This window comes from Abramis brama (assembly GCF_963993115.1).
Source record: "Abramis brama genome assembly, chromosome: 5".
Classification (NCBI taxonomy): Eukaryota; Metazoa; Chordata; class Actinopteri; order Cypriniformes; family Leuciscidae; genus Abramis; species Abramis brama.
In genome coordinates, this window is record NC_139967.1 from 48,092,053 (window position 1) to 48,111,354 (window position 19,302).

The 19,302-nt window shown below is 39.3% G+C and overlaps 1 protein-coding gene across 1 annotated transcript in view; it reads left to right on the top strand.

The window, feature by feature from the left end:
* The first annotated feature begins 4,422 nt into the window (after nt 1-4,422).
* Nucleotides 4,423-19,302, top strand: part of pappaa (pregnancy-associated plasma protein A, pappalysin 1a) — a 106,522-nt gene continuing 91,642 nt past the window's right edge. The window contains exons 1-6 of the mRNA XM_084114363.1: nt 4,423-5,305; nt 8,129-8,421; nt 9,881-10,650; nt 14,570-14,715; nt 15,793-16,086; nt 17,305-17,497. Of these exons, the coding sequence (XP_083970489.1) occupies nt 4,918-5,305; nt 8,129-8,421; nt 9,881-10,650; nt 14,570-14,715; nt 15,793-16,086; nt 17,305-17,497 (2,084 nt within the window). The 5' untranslated portion in view covers nt 4,423-4,917. The remainder of the gene's footprint in view (nt 5,306-8,128; nt 8,422-9,880; nt 10,651-14,569; nt 14,716-15,792; nt 16,087-17,304; nt 17,498-19,302) is intronic.

Genomic DNA, 19,302 nt, shown 5'->3' on the forward strand with positions numbered 1-19,302 from the left:
AGGTGAGGAGTAATGATTCTAAATTTGACGAACAATTTAACCTGGCTCTTGATAATGTAGCCATAGCAGATTAGTCTGGAATGTAATTGGTTATGAATGATCTGAAGGATGCCATCCCAGTTGAGCAACAGCACACACTCACAACCTTCAATACACCATCAATCTCTTCACTACTTCCTTCCCAGCATTAGAAAATGTACGCAAAACGCAAAATACGTTGCGTCGTGCACGTTTAGCGACAGTTTCAAAGTGAAATGTCCAGTGAGTGGCGCTAAAAGATTAATGCTCCATCGAGTTTTAAAATAACACCTACACTAAACCCTAAACCTAGCCGATAGTGTTAACATTAGCAAATGTGACACAAAAACGCAATCGTTATCATGGCATTTTAGTTTGTTTGTGAACTGCATCTGATAACTGAAACTGCAGTGATATGTACGTATTGGTATTTTGCGTTTTGCAAAAATGTTGCCACATGTAGACTATGTGTTGTTCCTTCCTGTTCACACCAAAAATGATAACTAAAGATAACTATAATGATGACTATATCCACACCAACACACATTCTGACACAATTCTGTTTATTATGCTGCAGATTTGTCATCTGCCGTTAAATGCTTGAGCTCTTTAAAGCAGGATGGATTATGATTGGCTGTCTTATCAGCTGCAAAAAGATCTTTTAGTGATTCTAACAAGATCGTTCCTCTGTGCCGTTATAGTTATAGTGGTGTGGACTTTGCTATTCTTTTACATTTAGAATTGTTTTTACAACATCTTTATCGTTATCATAGTTATCGTCCTTGGTGTGAATTGGGCAAATGGGTTGTGTTTAAAGTAGTCTCTGCCTCAGACGTCACACCCACGGATCATTGGCTGAACTTCTGATGCATATGGCATGCAGATTTTAAACACTTTGGAAGTTTCAGAGTCGCCTTCTGATTGGTTGAATTCTACAGGATTTTCTTTAACAATCCACTGGAAACAAAGCTGTCGTGATGCCAAACCCCCTTATGGAAGAAGAAAGCTGTCATGTTTAAAGCTGAGACAATGAGCGCTAATCAGGATCAACTAAATGCTGGAATTTCAGATGTGAACTACAAAAACACGAATTTGTGAAAACGGTGACCTCATGCGCATGTGTATTACGCGTTCAGTCTATTGGCGCATGTGTTCCTATACAAAGGGACATCGCCATCTACTGGCCTGACAGCAGAATACAGCATTTATAATCGGCGGATCCATGTGAACGTGGATCGTTTTGACAACGTTGTCATTGTACGTGAAAAGCACAAAGGAAAGGCATTCAGTTTTCAGTACATCATTGTCGTGTAAACGTACACCAAGATTCATACGAATTAGCTACCAATTCAGCAAAACATAAAATACACTCAAACTTGTCATAATTTGCCCACCTTCATTTCATTCAAAACGGTTTTCTGTAGAACTCAAAATGAAATATTTAGCATATGTTAAGTGAATAATAATAATAAGAAGACGTACTATAGCACAGGTCATATACACTACTATTAGTAGTTTGTGTCAATTTAGGGGGCTTTAGTACTTTTTAAAGTATGGAAAAGCATAGTTTGGACATCAGAATTGGGTAATAATCATTGGTCTCTATATTAGTCTGACAAACTAGAACCTAGTCAAGGGTTAATCAGTCTTACTTTACAGATCTACTCTTTTATGTAACTGACATGAAAAAGTTCAGTCCCGTTCTGAAAAAAAAAAAAAAAAAATGAAATGACTAACTTGTAAAACTAGTCTAAGCAGTTTATTCAACCAACCACAGGCACTGTTTAGAGTTTACCCAATGACAGGCTACTGGACAAATTAAGCCACACTGCCATTGAATACATAGGCCTGGTTTCACAGACAGGGCTTAGATTAAGCCAGGATTAGGCCTTAGTTAGAAACGTGCCTGATCTTGAGTCAAAACAATGGAACTGACATATTTTAAGTTATCTCAGAGCAAGTTAAAACAGCACAAATATGCATTTTAGTCTGGGACTATAGACTTAAGCCTTGTCTGTGAAACCGGGCAATAATGTTACATTCAGTGACTTAGAGAACCCAACACAGAGCCATTTAAGTTTGAACATTGCCTTTCTAAATAGTCTTTCATATTTCTTAATGAAGAGTTCATAACATGTTCGGAAAATATACATGTTCAGTTCAATAACTTGACTGAATTATGAACAAGTGAATAGATTTGAAAATGTTTTACTTAAAAAAACATTATAAAATGCACAACAGATCAGTAAGTTCAATATACAATCAGATCTGTTCAAAAAATTTTTTTTTTGTCTTGTTTTCCAGTTAAGAATATCTGAATATCCTTAAAACAAGCTAATAAATCTTGAATTAGCTTTATTGTTTTTTTTTTGTTTTTTTTTCAGATTGTAAGCATAAACCTTTTCAAATGTTGTTTTGCTTAAAACTAGGAAAAATAATTTTCCAAACTTCATTCAAGATATATGATCTTAAACTGGTCTGAATACGCAATTGTGCTGAATATCATATTTTAAGCATGTTTAGCCATTAAAATGCTTGATTGAGGACATTATTATTATTTGTTTGCAGTGTGTTGAAAGTTTAATGACATTTTTGATCAATCTGTTAACCATTCTTTAGTCCAAAAATCCAGGTTTTCATTGAAAGCAACACTCTAAAAAAATGTTTGGGTCAAATATGGACAAACCATTGGGTTAAATTTAATTAATTGAATTAATTAATGATTTTTTTTGGTTAGTTGTTTTTAAATTAAAATTTTAACCCAATGGTTGGGTTTGTCCACATTTGACCCACATTTGGGTTAAAACGACCCAGCATTTTTTTTTTAGAGTGAATTATGAAGTATTACCCCAAACTTTGCGACATGGAATTTAGTGAAGCTGAAGGCTTGCTCTGAAGATCAGTCGGGGCGAGCTGACCACTGAGACCCATGCCATTCTTCTGTTCTGTCTGGACAAAGAAAAAAAAGAAAGAAAGAAGTGGTCTCACCACTGCAATGTGACAAAACTGAGACAAATATTTAACATTGGTTTGGCCCTGTTTAATGGTAGGTAGCAATTTTCTGCTGTCTGCGTGTTCGTTTACACCAAACAAACAGAGAACAAAAGCTCTTGTGGCATTCCTCACCAGCTCTGTCTCCACGCTCCACACAGATGGTCTGCCATACAAAGGTGGACCACCTCAAAGAACTGAGGAAATCAACTCGCCAACAATTTATGCAGAATAGCACAAATTCCTAGTCTTTGTCCTTCTCCATCCCTTTCTCACCGTCATATTTGTTCCTCTTTTAGAGGGGTGCGTGCAAACGTGAAGTTTTCTTTTGCATCGTAAATTAAGTCCAGTCACACGTTACAATGCATTCACATGATAATGTACTACTGAGGGTTACACTATATTTTAAGGTGTCATTGTTAGTGTAGCACTGAGTAATATTAATTAACAACATCCATTGACTCTCCGGTTAAGATTAGGGTTTGATTGAGGGTTAGTTGCATGCAATTATGCATACATGTAACTGTAACAAGGACACTGTAAAATAAATTGTTACCCTATACTGAGATATTATAATCAAGTACATGTGCTTAAGGAGTAAGCTTGTTATTATTTTATTGTAATTATAAAAATGAACCTAATTTTATAATGCAAATCATTTTCTGTATAAAAATCTATTACAGCAAATGTTTCCACTAGCCTGCCTCGGTGTCATAATTTTTAATCAACATTTTATAATAAGGTCCCATTATTGTAAAGCATTAACTATCAATGAACAAAACATGTCATTTTAAAAATTGTATTAGCAAATTATTGCATTATTGTAACTAATGTAGCTAGTTATCTAATGTTAACAGATGGAACCAAATTGTAATGTATTACCATAAATCATATTTCTAATTTATGTAGTGCATTTTGGTTCATTTTGATTCCAGGTATAATAACGTTGTCAGGTAACACACACTAAAAACAAATTACTTTACGTGGTAACTGGTTTTATTAAATTCAGAAATATTATTACTTATTCAGCCTGACCATATTAGACCAAATAAGTTCATATCAGGTTTTTTTGTTTTTGTTTTTTTAAACAGGGCTACTGTACAAGTCATCCAGTGCGACTCTCTTGTACTGCGAAAACTTTCAAATGAATGAAATTGTTTGAATTGTAGCCACTAGAGGGACACACACACACTCACACACACACACACCCCTTCCCAACTCTGGAAACACTATCCAACACTCTTGGAGGAGCATGTGTGTAAATGCTCCTGCCGTCAGTGCTTTACCTGTGACTTCAGCACATCACGAGAGGAGGATCGCAAGGAGAGAAACTCATGTAGGACCGAAACATGGGCTGGTCTGCTTCCATCACAGTCTCACTCTTAAAAGACTGAAGGATCCCCACCAGAGCTCACAGCATACATGAGCAGAGATCCGCGATGCTCTGGACACCTCCGGACCTCCTGCAGACCCTCTCACCGACTTCAACTTCAACTTCAGCACAAACAGCATGTGAATGTGCTCCATCCTCAGATATGACAGCCCGTCATGTTTGGACGTGTTCTGCGCTCACGAATTGTTCTTAAACATTGTTTTGCGAGTAGAGAAAGACAGAAGTGCACAGAGTGTGAATGAAGCTCCTTATTCATTGATTACTGATCGAATCAAAGAACTAAAAAGAAGACTCACTTTTGCCTGCAGAAGGAGTAAAAAGAACAACTCCAGCTCGTAGAGCTTCATGGATTTGTGTATCTGGAACATTCGTCTTTGACAAAAGATTGTGAAAGAAGAGGAAAAGAAAAGAAAACAACAATAACAAGTGGAAGGACTTTGGAGAGGAAGAGTGCGTCCGTGCGCAATTCTCTGGCCATCCTCCTCATCATTACCATCTCTCTAGTTTTTAATAAAATGAAAGTTTGGACTTTTCTCCAGTGTCTCGCCATCCTGCTCGTCCTGTGTGTGGGGTCAGACTGCGGGACGGTCCTGAGAAAGATCCGATCCAAACGCGAGCTGGTGAAGATCAGAGAAGCCAAAGCGGTCTTCCCGGGGGCTTGTGCCACACGGCTGCCCCGGGGCAAGCGCTCTTTGCCGGCACTGGACCGCCGGCTCCCCCGCCAGCGCGGCCGCTCCTCTCCAGCGGAGGATGCGAGCTCCTCTCGGGGGAAAGCCGTGTATTTCACGGGCAGAGGGGACCAGCTGAGACTCAAGCCCGGCGTGGAGATACCAAAGGGCAATTTCACCCTCCAGATGTGGGTCAAAGCGGAGGGTGGGCAGCGTTCCCCTACTGTTATAGCTGGTAGGAACAGATTTATGCATTTTACGTGAGTTTGAATGTTGAATGTTGGAAATGCATGTGAATGACGGCGCTTGACCGGGCGGGTGACTTTGACAGTATTAACTTCCAGATAAATCAATCAGTTCCAGTAATCACGTCAACGCAGAGACTCCACGCGCACTTTAACTCATTTCTAATATTAGCTAACGAGACAGGGAAATTTTGTAGCTTAGGTTTGCTGTTTCAGATCTGAGCACGAGAGTCTTTGCGCGTTTGAAGAGGCACCGGGTTTACGCGCACGACCCCAGAATCCCTGAAAGACCCCAAATCCCCCCACCTCCATTCAGCTCGGGGGGAAACACATGAGAAAAGTGAAGCTGTTCTCAGCGTGCAGATGTCTTAAACGCGCGCATCGGTTACACAAATTACCAAATCGCATTGCATTGCATTTACGTTCTCATCCAGTAGCCGCAGACTTCAGAAAGCGCAATTCTGAGTTTGCAAACAACACAACTGTTCTGTACGTTGACGCTGGTTGTTCAGTGAGTAAGCATTACACCATCGCTTTCGATTCCGCTTTCTGCCGACAGAGAGCGTAAAAGACACAAAACTAGTCTTTTTCTGAAAGTCATGAGCAGAAAAAATGCTGGCTGCTAGACGTGAGTTTTTTTCCAACGCTGTCACGCACGACTAGAAAAGACCAGAGTGAGAATCCACTAGTGATCCGGCAGTGGGCATCACTGATTTACGCGGGACTTCTGATGTCAATGCACCCCCCCACCCCTCCCCAGTAACCCACCACACTGAGATGGGATGACATCATCTGTTTCAGGCTTGCAGTGGGTTTGCATTGGAATGAATGCCTGACCAGCATAGTATCTCCCACAAACACGCATGTATCCGATCCATAAATACATGCATGATGATGATGCTGTACTGTGACATAATCAAAATGTAATACAAAAGTCTGACATCACATTCAATATTTGTGATTTTTCCATTTATGTAAATAAGGATTTACAAATGATGCGTTATGGCATTACACACTGTAAGAAACAAATCTATAGAAAAACGGATAATTACCAGCACCTTTTACGTTAAGGTAATGACCTTCAACCCTAATGCAATGTGTCATTTAAAGTAGGGGTACAACACCTGTGAAAAATCAAGACGAAAAAATGTCTTGGCTTGTATTTTTACAGACTTTTCTTTGTGTAAATTAAGATTCTGCACTATTTTCAATGATTTGCTCTCACTAAGCATATTTATGACACTGACCATGTGAAATTTTAGGTCAGATTTCCATGCTTCTGCACAAGACGTGTTTTAATTGGAACGTTTTCAAATCATGCTGTTATAACATGGATCGTCAAAATCAGCCTATTAAATGGTTAGTTCACCCAAAAATGAAAATTCTGTCATCATTTACTCGCCCTAATGAATGTTGTTTTTTTATTTTTATGTGGATGGAATTAAATATGGATATCATAAATCCATGCAGTATGATGTTTTTACTCATATAGATTTAGTTTTGGCTGTGATGTACAGTTGCACTGACTGGCTCACCCATTAGTCAGGGAGGGCTGCTTCCTAATAAATTCCGTTAAAATATAAAACATTTTTCAAGGTATTTGAAGAGCCTTTGTCAGTGAATATCTGTTGTGTTAGGATATTTAAAAGAACAAAAAAAAAAAAAAAAAAGAAGTGATTGAAGTGGACTCTGGCTTATGTAGTCATGCTTAATCTTTTAAATCTAATTCATGCATCTGAGAATGAAGACATAAGGCACTTGTTTTGAGGGAGGCCAGTGCTTATTTTCAGCAATCATTGTTCTTGTTGTTGTTTTTACGCAGCGTTAGTCTTAATGTCAAGACTTAATATTGTTATTGTCTTGTTTTGTTTTTTGAGTCATGTTTTCGATCTATAATGCAGAAGATTGAAGAGTGTGTGGAAAGAGGCTGCTGAATAGGAGCTGAATTCGATAGGAGCATTTGAGTATTTGACAGCATTTGACGTAGGAAACATGAAGCTAAATTCAGCTCCACAAAACGCTTATAAATGTCCTAACGCCAGTAAGTTCAGCACCCCGAACAGCGCTGCGTTTGTGTCTGCAGGATGGATGGTAGATCTGGCTGAGTGCTCTATAGACCATGAACATTATTTACTGTCAGGACTTGGCAGTTGAAGAAGAACCTGAGACGGACATCACCAGACAGCAGATTGGACAGAAGATCTACAGTAGCTTGTTTAGATTGTTGAGATGGAAACCGTACAGGAAAAACCAGATTGTCTTAATTTGAACAAAACCGAATGTCTCCAACGGTTCAACACGTTAGATTGGTGTGAGAGCAAGAAAAAAGTGCTTAGCTGACACTGATCTTCCATGATGATGAGATACAAAATTGACTTGCACAGCAGATCAGATCTGAGATACATTGCAAGCTTGACCGGTTAGGTGACATCAAAGGAAGGAAAGTTATGCTTCAAGATGGTCAAAACATGGCTTGACAAAGACGACACACTTGCGTAAGCTTGTGTAATGCATTTAACCTCCAAAATCCCTAACCCAAGATAATATGTAAGTGTGCCACGTGCAAAGTATTCTTTTGATCTTGGACTGGCCCAAAAACAGCAACAGCCTAAATTGCACACACTACTAATTCTTGTTTTTGAGTGCATTGTTCAGTGGCGCCTTTATGCAGGTTCATGTCATTTCCTGATCCCATTCTTTCCTCAGCTACTCTGTTGTTTCCTGTCAAAGCAAATTTTGCGTTATTGTTTCCTGACTTGTTGCAATTGTATTTCCCTCCTGATGCATTTGTTCTTGTACATTCTCAACCACAGGTCTCTTCGACAAATGCTTCTATGCCTCCAGTGATCGTGGATGGCTGTTGGGAATTAAAGCTGTGAGTGAGCAAGGAAACCGTGACCCGCGCTTCTTCTTCTCCCTTAAGACGGATCGAGCACACAAAGTTACCTCCATTCATTCGAATGCCCGCTACTTGCCCAGCCGCTGGGCACATGTGGCTGTGACTTACAATGGCCTCTATATGAAGTTATATGTCAATGGTGCTCAGACTGCTGTTAGCAGGGAACAGTCAGGTGATGTCTTCAGCCCCCTTACTAAAAAGTGTAAGGTAAGTTTAATTCTTTCAGCCTTTCAGAATTGAACTTTTTGCACAATATCTTGAAGAGTCGCACACAACCAGTTATTATTATTTTATTTTTTCAAATGTACATGTTTGTTATTAGTTAATGGTGAAGTGTGTAATTTCTGTTTCTCTAGGTGAACCAAACAGAACTGCAGAAATATAAATATTTTTCCAAAAATAGGTTTCCAACCAGGCTCATTGGAAAAAATGTGTCTGTGGCAACATTTCTGCAAAATATAACTTTGCTTCTTGCACATTTCGTGACATTTCCATTGTGTCTAGTAAGTTGCACATGTGCTTTCAATTTAATCCAATTGGCTGTTTGGAAATGAAACGTCCGATGAGTGGAGCAAAAAAGTTAATACTCTATTGTGTTTGAAAATAATGTTCCACCTACACTGCAAAAAAATGCTTTTCTTACTTTGTATTTTTGTCTGGTTTCCAATCCAAATATATATAAAAAAATAAATAAAAAATTCTTAAATCAAGATGCATTTACTAAAGTAGTAAAATGCCATAAGATACTATGTCTTGTTTTCTGGGGAAATAAATCAAAATGAAGTGAGTTTTTGCTTAAAACAAGCAAAATTATGTGTCCATGGGGTAAGAAAAATAATCTTGTTTCTGTTTGAATATTAAGATTATTTTTCTTACCCCATGGACACATAATTTTGCTTGTTTTAAGCAAAAACTCACTTCATTTTGATTCATTCCCCCAGAAAACAAGACATAATATCTTATCTAATTTTACTTATCTAGTAAATGCATCTTGATTTAAAATTTCTTAGATATTTGGACTGGAAACCAGACAAAAATATTAAGTAAGAAAAGCATTTTTTGCAGTGCACCCTAAACCTAACCGATAGTGTTAAAGGGATTGTTCATCCAAAAAAATGAAAATTCTGTCATCATTTACTCACCCTCAAGTTGTTCCAAACCTGGACGGTATGAAGTTCTTGAACCAAACAGTTGATGAGCACCATTGAATTCCATATAATATTTTTTCCATACTATGGAAGTCAATGTGACCCATCAACTGTTTGGTTACCAACATTCTTCAAATATCTTCTTTTGTGTTCAGCAGAAAGAAATTCATACAGGTTTGGAACAACTTGAGGGTGAGTATAAGATGACAGAATTTGCAATTCAATGAAATCAGTGAATTGCAGTGAGTTTTGTAAAAATGTAGGCAGAAGCACCTTTTTCCAATGAGCCGTTATTGCTGAATTTATGTCATTCCAGCAAATTTTACTGATAGCACCACAATATACACAAATCAACCTACCAAGGGCTAACTTACAGAGCTCTCCACATTTAACACTGGAGTATTTTATCAGAAAAAAGTTACACTCTTCACCTTGCCAGATCTTACATAATGCACGTACTGTATGCAAATACAAGTTAACAGATAAATGTAGCGAAGTGTTCTGATCTAAAACTCAAGGTGCTGATGGTGGGTGGAAATGCCTTGAATCATAACTACAGAGGCTCTGTGGAACGTGTCGGTTTGTGGCGACAGGCTCTCTCTCAGAGGCAAATCATGAGGGACATGCATGGACAAGAGGACCCTGAGGACCTGGTTGACCTGGTGATCCGCGAGACCTTTGAACACCCAGCGCGCAAATGGCTGGCAGTGAAGGACGGCAGTTTCCCGATACCTGATGAGGGTTCTCGTGCTGGGTTGTGGTCTTTGGACACCACCCTGGAGCCTCCAGCCTGCGGACAGACGGTGTGCGATAACACAGAAGTGGTGCGCAACTACAATCATTTCTGGAGCTTCCGTCGCCCCAAAACAGTACGATACCGTGTTGTGAACGTGTTTGACGACTTTCAGCGCAAACCCACAGTCACAGATCAGCAGATTCACCTGCAGCATCAGCATCTGAATGAAGCCTTTAGCATGTACAACATCAGCTGGGAGTTGACTGTGCACAACGTCAGCAATTCCTCTTTGTATAACCGTCTGGTGCTCGCCAACTGTGACATCAGCAAGGTGGGCGATGAGGATTGTGACCCTGAATGCAACCACACCCTGACTGGCTTTGATGCTGGTTACTGCAAGCCCAGGACGCGATGCCCTGAACATAAACAAGGAAATGGCATCTGTGATCCAGAGTGCAACTGTGAGAACTATGGTTACGATAATGGAGATTGCTGTAATCCTAGCATCACCAATGTGACCAAGACCTGCTTCAATCCAGCTTCTCATTTAAGGTAAGCTGTGATTTATGACGCCAACTTGTTTAGTAAGCTGCACAAATATTTCAGAGATTGTCACAAAGTCACAAAGACATTTCATTGTTGGTTGGGGTGAGTGAAGAAGAGGGCAGATAAAGGGCTTTTATTTTACATTTATTTTAAAAGCTTTTATCTGATTTCAAGTCCTTCCTGGACTTGTGGATTGCTCCCTGTGTTTGTGTGAGTTTTCTGCTTCAGTTAAATGCTAAACGTGGATAATTAGGCATTTAGGTATTATAAACATTTGCATCATGAATTTCTGCTTCAAAACAATGTTGATTGTGGAAAGCACTATACAAATTAAAGCAACTTGACTTAGATTAAGGTACAGGTACTGTAGCGGTGGGGTCCGTTGGCCTACACAAGCTTCACTTCAAGTCCAGGCATAAGTGCAACTTTCCTAGCGGCTTGGCTTCACATTTATCAGTCAATGGTGAATAGGGATGTAACAGTAGTCATTTTTGCCCATTTTAGGTCTTATTTTTTATCTTCAGTGTATTGCCATAAAGAGTTCTGAAAAATTGGCAGTTTATTTTAGGTTAGAAGTTTTTCCTTTGAGTTTTCCACGTACAGACGACACCATTGTCAAAACAATGCCCATTCACACGGATCCGCGAAAACGACTAAAAACGCTGTATTCTGCTGCCAGGCATTAGACGATGAAACACTATAGAATAAACACGTAATATGCATGCGCATGACATCGTTTTCAGAGATTCATATTTTTGTTGTTTACACGGAGACCGTTTTAAAAACTTGCACTTTGAAACCCGTTTTCAAAAATGTGCGTTTTCAAATGCTGTTGTTGTATAAAGGAATGGCCAAAACACATAAAAAGTTTTACGTTTTTAGTTGAAAATGGTGTCGTGTAAACAGCCCCTTAGTGTGCAATCCGGTTCCAGGAGGGCCACTTTCCTGCAGATTGTAGGTCCAACACACCTGCCTGGAAGTTTCTAGAGATCCTGAAGACCTTGATAAACTGATTCAGCTGCATTTAATTGGGCTAGAGTTAAGCTCTGCTGGATGGTGGCCCTCCATGAGCAGGAATGGACGTCCCTGGAAAAGAGCAAAATGGGGGAGTACAGATTCATACCACTGCTTCCTCTTGGTATGATGAAGCTAAACATTTCTTTCAAATCTCCAGATCAATCTCCACACTTCAGTAGCATTGAAAGTTTATTGAAAGGGAGAAGCTGAAGAGCATGTATGAATAGTGGCCATGTCTCTCTAGGTCAAGGGTAGCCCACCCTGCCATCCTGCAGAGTTTGGCTGCAACCCTAATCAAACACACCTGAGCCTGCTAATAAATGTCTTCAGGATTACTTGAAAATGACAGCCAGTGTGTTGGAACAGGGTTGGAACTGAAGGGTGCAGGAAGGTAGCCTACCCCTACCCTAAGCCAGTGTTTTTCAAAAATCACCTTTTCACGTTTTTTTTCATTGATCACCCCCAGTACAATCTTGAAGTCTCTATGAATTGAATCAGGTATGTTAGATGAGGGAGACATCTAAAATGTGCAGTGGTGGGGGCCAGGACAGGTATGGGAAGCACTGGTCTAAGTAATCTGCAAAGGCAATTGCGGTTTATTACTGTCTCTTACAACTCTTAATTTATTAATGAGTCCTCCATGAGCACTTCAAGAAAAATGTTTTTATCAAGGATTTTGTCTGGTCCATTGCATGATGATTTGCTCCAAGCTTTAAACACCACTATTTTCGCCAAAAGAAGAAGAAAAAAAAATGATCCAAGGAAATTGGATTTCTAAGTCTGAGTACCTGAGGCCACTGGATAGAAAGCACAAGATGTTCACAATTCCACTAGAATGTAGATGGTCTGGTTTAACTTTCGCTCTATGTGAATTGTAGCAGTGTTCATTTGTTTCAAAAAACAGGTATAGCCCAAGGACACATGTAGCAATCCAAAGCTATGAGATTTGTTTTAAAGAGGATTTATTGGCTTTAGAAGTAGTTTTTTGGTGCCTTTTTTATTTTAGTTGGGTGAACTACAAAGTAGAAACCACAATTTCAAGGAAGCTTATTTCTTGTTTAGAGTGGTCTCCAAGCAACTATTTTGTTTGCAAATTGTAGTCATAAACGATTGTTTACAGAAGTGCACGCAGCTTCATGGGAAACGTTTAAACATTCCATGTTGTGAGAAAATAGTGAATGAATTGATAAGTGAAAACTACCTTTTACATCTTTGTTTTGATCTGTATGATTCATCCAAATATTCCAGTACTGTCCTTGAATTTCGTCACGCCTTAATTGAGCTTCTCGTTCAAGAGAAAGCAATGTTTTCTATTAGCCGTTTTGAAGGCTTTCCAGGCCGCAGAATCGCAATCCAATGGTATTCCTGGAGCTCTTTAAATGACTCTGTGTGCGGGCTATGAGGTGACATCAGTCACAAAAAACACGCAGGTGGTTTTTCCCAAATATTATCCCATCGCAATCATCAAGAGACTGTTTATCACTGGATATCCAATCCAGTAACAGAAATCAGCAGTTGGCCAATCCTGAGCATTCAATGGAAATATTGCAACTGATGGATGAAAGATGGTTTAGAAAGATTAGAGTGAGAAGAAGCAGAAGAAGAATTTTCAGATAAGCACCCCAAGTGGTTGTTTATTTTGTTTTGATTATGGGATGTCTAGGGAGACAGACTGATGGCTGCACCGCGAACATTCGTCAACATTCCGTCTTAATTGTGGAATTCTGGAAGAACACTGCGCTACATGCGTGGCACAACAATGGCTGTGTGGTCGGAGGTTTATTTTTGTAGACCCGAAGCCTGTTACCACTTTTCTTGTTTGGAAATCTAGCTAACAGGAGACATCGGGCTGGAGTCTCTGAAAAATGTGAATGATATCTGCTTAAGTTGTCTAACATGTTTTAGGCATGTGTTTTAAGTTATTTCTCCATGCTTTTTGAAGAATGTATACAGTGCCAGATTGTTATTGCAAGCAAACAGCCTGTCTATAGAGAGAGAGAGATTTGTGTTTTTATCCTCACAAGCTCACTGATCGGATCTGACGGCATATACCTTGGACACAATTGTGGTTAACCCTGAGCTAAAGTTAAACACTTGTGTGAATCCTCACCATGTGCACATGCTGTACGCAGTAATTCATCCCTGGGTTTGGATCACGTTGTAGATGTGCAATAAGAAAAATGTCTGTCATGACTTTGGTCCAAAGACTAGTCACAAAAGGTGAAAGGTGATACTACGTTATCAATTGGCTCTGTCTCGACGTCCATGCTTTCCCCTTGGCTATTGTGTGTGTTGGGTTAATTGATGAAAGGGGTTTTCTGAGCTGTCACATGGGTCATCTCAGGGAGGTCCTTCATCAGGTGCTTTACAGTCGTGTGAACTCTAAGTGCCAATGAAGCCCATAAACATAACATAACCTTAATGGTTTAGCCCTAATGGAGCGCTCTTGTGTAAAACGAGCTCTTAGCATGTTAAGTTAAAGGAGCTACACACTCATAAAAGCACCTGTCACTGGAAAGACACTTACATGCGCACGCCTGGTTTGGTCTGCTAGCTTGCTGCTAAAACGTTAATGCGGACCAGACAAGGGAAGCAGAGAACAAGGTTAAATGGATTCTTGAAAGCGATGTTAAGAGTTGCTATACAACTTCTCCACAGGCATAGTAGAGAGAGTGCTAATGAAAGAACAAAACTTAGTGCTGATTGCTACTGCAGATAAAGAATTTGAAATGTAATGATAATTAGTCATAATTTCATTAATGAAACTTTTTTAGTCAAGGGCCAAGATTTGCTTTTTTTTCAGCCACTTTGCAGTGAGGGAAATGTAGATTTATGGGTGTGTCATAATGAGTGCCAAATATGCAGTGGATGCATCAACCAAATAAATGATCTCCGTCTCTGGCTCCAGGGCCTATCTGGATGTGAAGGAGCTTAAAGAGATCCTGAAGCTGGACGGTTCAACGCACCTCAATATCTTCTTCGCCAATTCCTCAGATGAAGACCTGGCTGGAGTTGCTACCTGGCCATGGGACAAGGAGGCACTGACACATCTAGGTACTGAGAAATTGCTACATAAGCATAGTCCAGGTCAAGAGTTTGAATTGCGTTCCTACAGTCATTTAATGCTGAAAATATCACTGTCACAGTCTATTCCTATTCCTATACCATTTCAGTGGTTCCTACTCCCAAGACTGTTTGCTCGTCATAAATTATTACATTTTTTATAGAGGCCTTGAGAAAATGATTAACGGAAGTAAACCACGGAAGTCGAGTAAACAATGATAGCTATGAAGAGCATGCAAAAGAATATGATCAAAATTCAGGTACATTTCGGCTACATATGCACTGCAAGAAAGCGCACAGTTCAGGAGTTTGCCAAAAGCATTGTAAGCCTACGTTGATCATAGAACCATTGCTACCAATTGTCTCTTTTTGTCCTCCCTGATTACAATTACTTACACAGCACTCTAATTACTTCTTACAAATATTGAATATGAACACGACCAAACATGATGTTTTATTGCATGTCGATGCTTTTAAATTATTTTTAGTGGTAAACCAAACATCAGAGCACTGAGTATGATTGCAAAGGAAGACGAGAAAACATCTTACTTTTGAAATAAACAATGATCAGGGCTGCGCATCTCAAAAGCATTGTAAGCCTAAGTAGATCAATCAACTTAGCTCACAATGCTTTTGAGCAGATTGATTGAACAGATGAGTTGAATGTGAGACTCAAATCTGGATTTCAAAATATCAGATCTTCCAACAAGAGCTGATCTGTACCAGATACCAGTGAAAAAAATTGGATTTGGTTGACAGTGTAAATGCAGCCTTCATTTCACTAATTCAGATTCACTCTATATCCCTTCAGTTTTCTACAAAAACAAAATCTGCTAAAAAAAACAAGTTGAAGGAAAACCTGTTGTACAGTAGATCGCAATGCAAGTGCAAGGGTCTAACATTTCAAAGGATGTCATTTACATGACATACAACCAAATTTAAGTTTGTTTGACTTAAATACATTTGTATTTCAAATCACATAGTATAAACTACTGTTACAAGAGACAAGCATGATTATTTAAGTACAAGCACATCAGGGTTTACACTGTGTTTCTTCTCTTTTCATAGGCGGTATAGTTCTGAATCCGTCTTTCTATGGTACATTTGGCCACACTCATACCATGATCCATGAGATCGGTCATAGTCTGGGACTGTACCATGTGTTCAGAGGCATCTCAGAGATCGAGTCCTGCAATGATGCATGTTTAGAGACAGAGCCCTCGCTGGAAACCGGAGATCTGTGTGCCGACACGAACCCCACACCCAAATACAAGCACTGCAGGGACCCTGATCCTGGCAACGAAACGTGTGGCAACCACAAATTTGTTCACACGCCTTTTAATAATTACATGAGTTACGCAGGTAAGAGCAAATATATGGAAACTCCCCTTTCTCAATCTGCCTTTTACTAAGTAAATCACAAAGCCAAATAGTAAACAGATAGAAATACTGCTATAATTAATACATTGACTTATTCTTATTCACCACAACAGTGTGACTTCTTATTGGTCAGAGACTTCACCCCACTCTCACCTCATGCTTGTAGCCTGCTTGAAGAGCACTGGTAGACAATTCCAAAACTACTAAATGGGATTTTTTGGGATGCGCACAATAAAAGAACACTACAAAGCATCCATACATTTTGAAAATAGCATTTGGTCACAAAAAATAGGGCTTTTTTTTGAATAATCAGTCTAACATTTTGCCTAAAAAAAGTCAAGCAAAGATAAAAGCTGAGAGGGTAGGGCTGTCAGGTTGGAATAGCAGGTGAACTGTGTATCATTTGCATATCAGTGATAGTAGCCATGTGTCTTTATGCTCAGTGAGCTTGTGTATGTCGAGAAAAGGAGGGGACCAAGCACTGAACCTTGAGGCACCCCAGTAATGTGACGCCCTCTCCTGGAAACTTTAACAAGATCTTATGCTTTATAAGTCTTTATAAGACAAGACTTAAGCCACTGAAGTTCCATACTGGTGATGCTCAGGAGGATATCACATGAGGGCTGCCACTTCTGTAGCTGTAATTTTTGGACTAAATTCCAAAAAATTGTCTTACTAATGCTAATATCATAGCTAGCATTTTATGTTCCGTTTACTAAATACATACTGTTAAATAATATTTGCATGCTTTTTGCATAATTGAAGACTTGTTTGTAAAAGAAATAAAAAAGTATTCATATTTGCCTTTGATTTTTCTTAACATATTACATGTCTCATATTTCATCTCAAGCAGTCTCTTCACTGACTAACTGAGGGTCTGAGTAAAAATGTATATGATTTTTTTTTGCACAGTATATATTTGTTTATTTCACTCTTTATTTTGATTATAATAGTTCTTCAAATGTAATTAATATGTTTGTAATATTTTAAATTATGGGACTCTGGGACATTTGAATTAACTTTTTTTACTCAAGTTTGTCACATTGCTAAAAGTTACTGTTTCTCATGTCAGTTCAAATTGGCAACTGTGAAAAATAAAAATGATTGATTTATACAACTTCTCCACAGGAATGCATTTACATGTGCCATGTGCTATCAGAAACTATGTAAAATATCTGAACTTACGCATTTTTTCCCCAGATGACGACTGCACTGATTCCTTTACACTTAACCAGGTGGCTCGCATGCACTGCTATCTGGACCTCATCTACCAAACCTGGCAACCCGATTACCGGCCCCCTCCAGTCCCCATGGCACCCCAAGTGGTAGAACAGGAACAAAACTTCATTACTTTAGAGTGGTTTCCGCCCATCTCTGGCCACTTCTATGACAGGTGAACTCAGGTTGCAATGGCATAGCACATATCCTAGGGACTATTTTAAGAATACATGTTGCAAAATATATATCAGCATTTGTTGTGCTCTCTGGGAAGATGCAATCTGATATACGAAATATAAATGTGGACGTAGGCAGAGAGGAGACATGTCTAAGCATGTTCTGTTTAGTAAATATTGAAAGAGGAGAAGTCTGAGACATTTTGTAATAGTTTTTGAGTACAGTGAGAGGATAGATTACAGGAAATGCAAAACAACCGAGAATTCTCAGCGTCTGCCAAATAGCTAACACATGCTATCAATTAATAGCGCTATTTCTAAACTGCGTTTAACTGGCTGTGTCGTAGATACAGTGGAATTGTTCACATTGCCTTCCAAAATCTTCTTGTTGGCACTGTATATCCACATTTCATGACTCAGATCTGTGGAACTTTATTGGGTTGAGTCTCTTTGTTATTTTGCATCAGTTTCCTTAGAGCTGAATGTAGTCAGAAATATATATTTGTGGGCCTGCAGACGGTCCACGAGGGACCATTATGTGAGAGACAGGTGGAATTCACTAAGGCAAGCGGCAGGGGAATCCCCTCAGAGGAGCATGTCCAGACATGTCGATCTGAAACTCTCCACTTGGACCATGTGACATTGTTTACTGTATATCCATATAACATTCTAACACCACAGTCTGACTGCTTAAGCAGCAACCAGATTTGTCATTGCCCTCTGACTAAAAGTGCTTAATGAGTCATTGAGGCTGATAAGCGAATTCTCACACCAGAGCAGCCTTGGGGTGTAACATTTTTAAGTAGTGTGACAGTAGCGTACCCGTTTCCAAAAACAGTGTACAGTAGTTTTTCCAGTAACAACCTGCCTTTTTCAAACAAGTAGTGGTGTAGCACAACAAAAAAACTGTGATGCATTTGGAAGACGCTTTTAACCAAAGCAACTTAGGCCCTGGTTACACCTAGTATTAAGATGCTTTTTGGGTCGATCGGATCACAAGTAGACGGACGAGGGAGACACATACCCATTTACACCTGGTGTTTTAATCTGTCTCTTTTGTCCACTTTCAACCACTTCTGTCCTGATTTCTTCGAGGGGAGGGACTATGGACGGGTGAATGTATGTGGTTTTTTTTCCAGATCTTTTAATCTAATGGACAAAATAAGCTTGTGCAATTTACATATGAACACGATCGGAGACGACGGAAAAACACATGGAGAGCAGCGGCTTTTGTTCCTGCTCTGACAGCCGCAAGATCACGCTTGGTACGTTTGTCGTATTCAAACCAAACTTGGGTCTTAATGCCGACAAAGTTTGATTCCCATCTCGCTAGTGCGCTTCCCATAATGTATTTTGAAGCTGTTTGAACACATTCAACCACATGAGGGTTTACACTACGAAAGCAATCCGGTCTAATGAGTTTTCGACTACCTCTGGAAGTGGTTGAAAGTGGACGAGCTCAAAACGTTGTATACCCTGTTTACTCCTGTATTTAGCGTCGTCCACTTGTGATCCGATCGACCAAAACACATCTCAATACCAGGTGTAAACAGGGCCTTACATTGCATTCAAGATTCACATTTTAGCCCTTGTTTAGCTGAACTTGTGACCTTGGCATTGCTAGGACTCTATTGCTTGAGCTACATTTAGAAATAGGAGATACATTTTTTTCTTCTTAATTTTTTAGATTTTTGGCTTTTTAGAAATATTTAGTTAAAGGCTGCAGTATTATGTTTTCAGAGTTAGTGTAAATGCAACTGTTCAAATTCACTCTAATTGAGATCCTTATTTTTTGTGCTAGAAA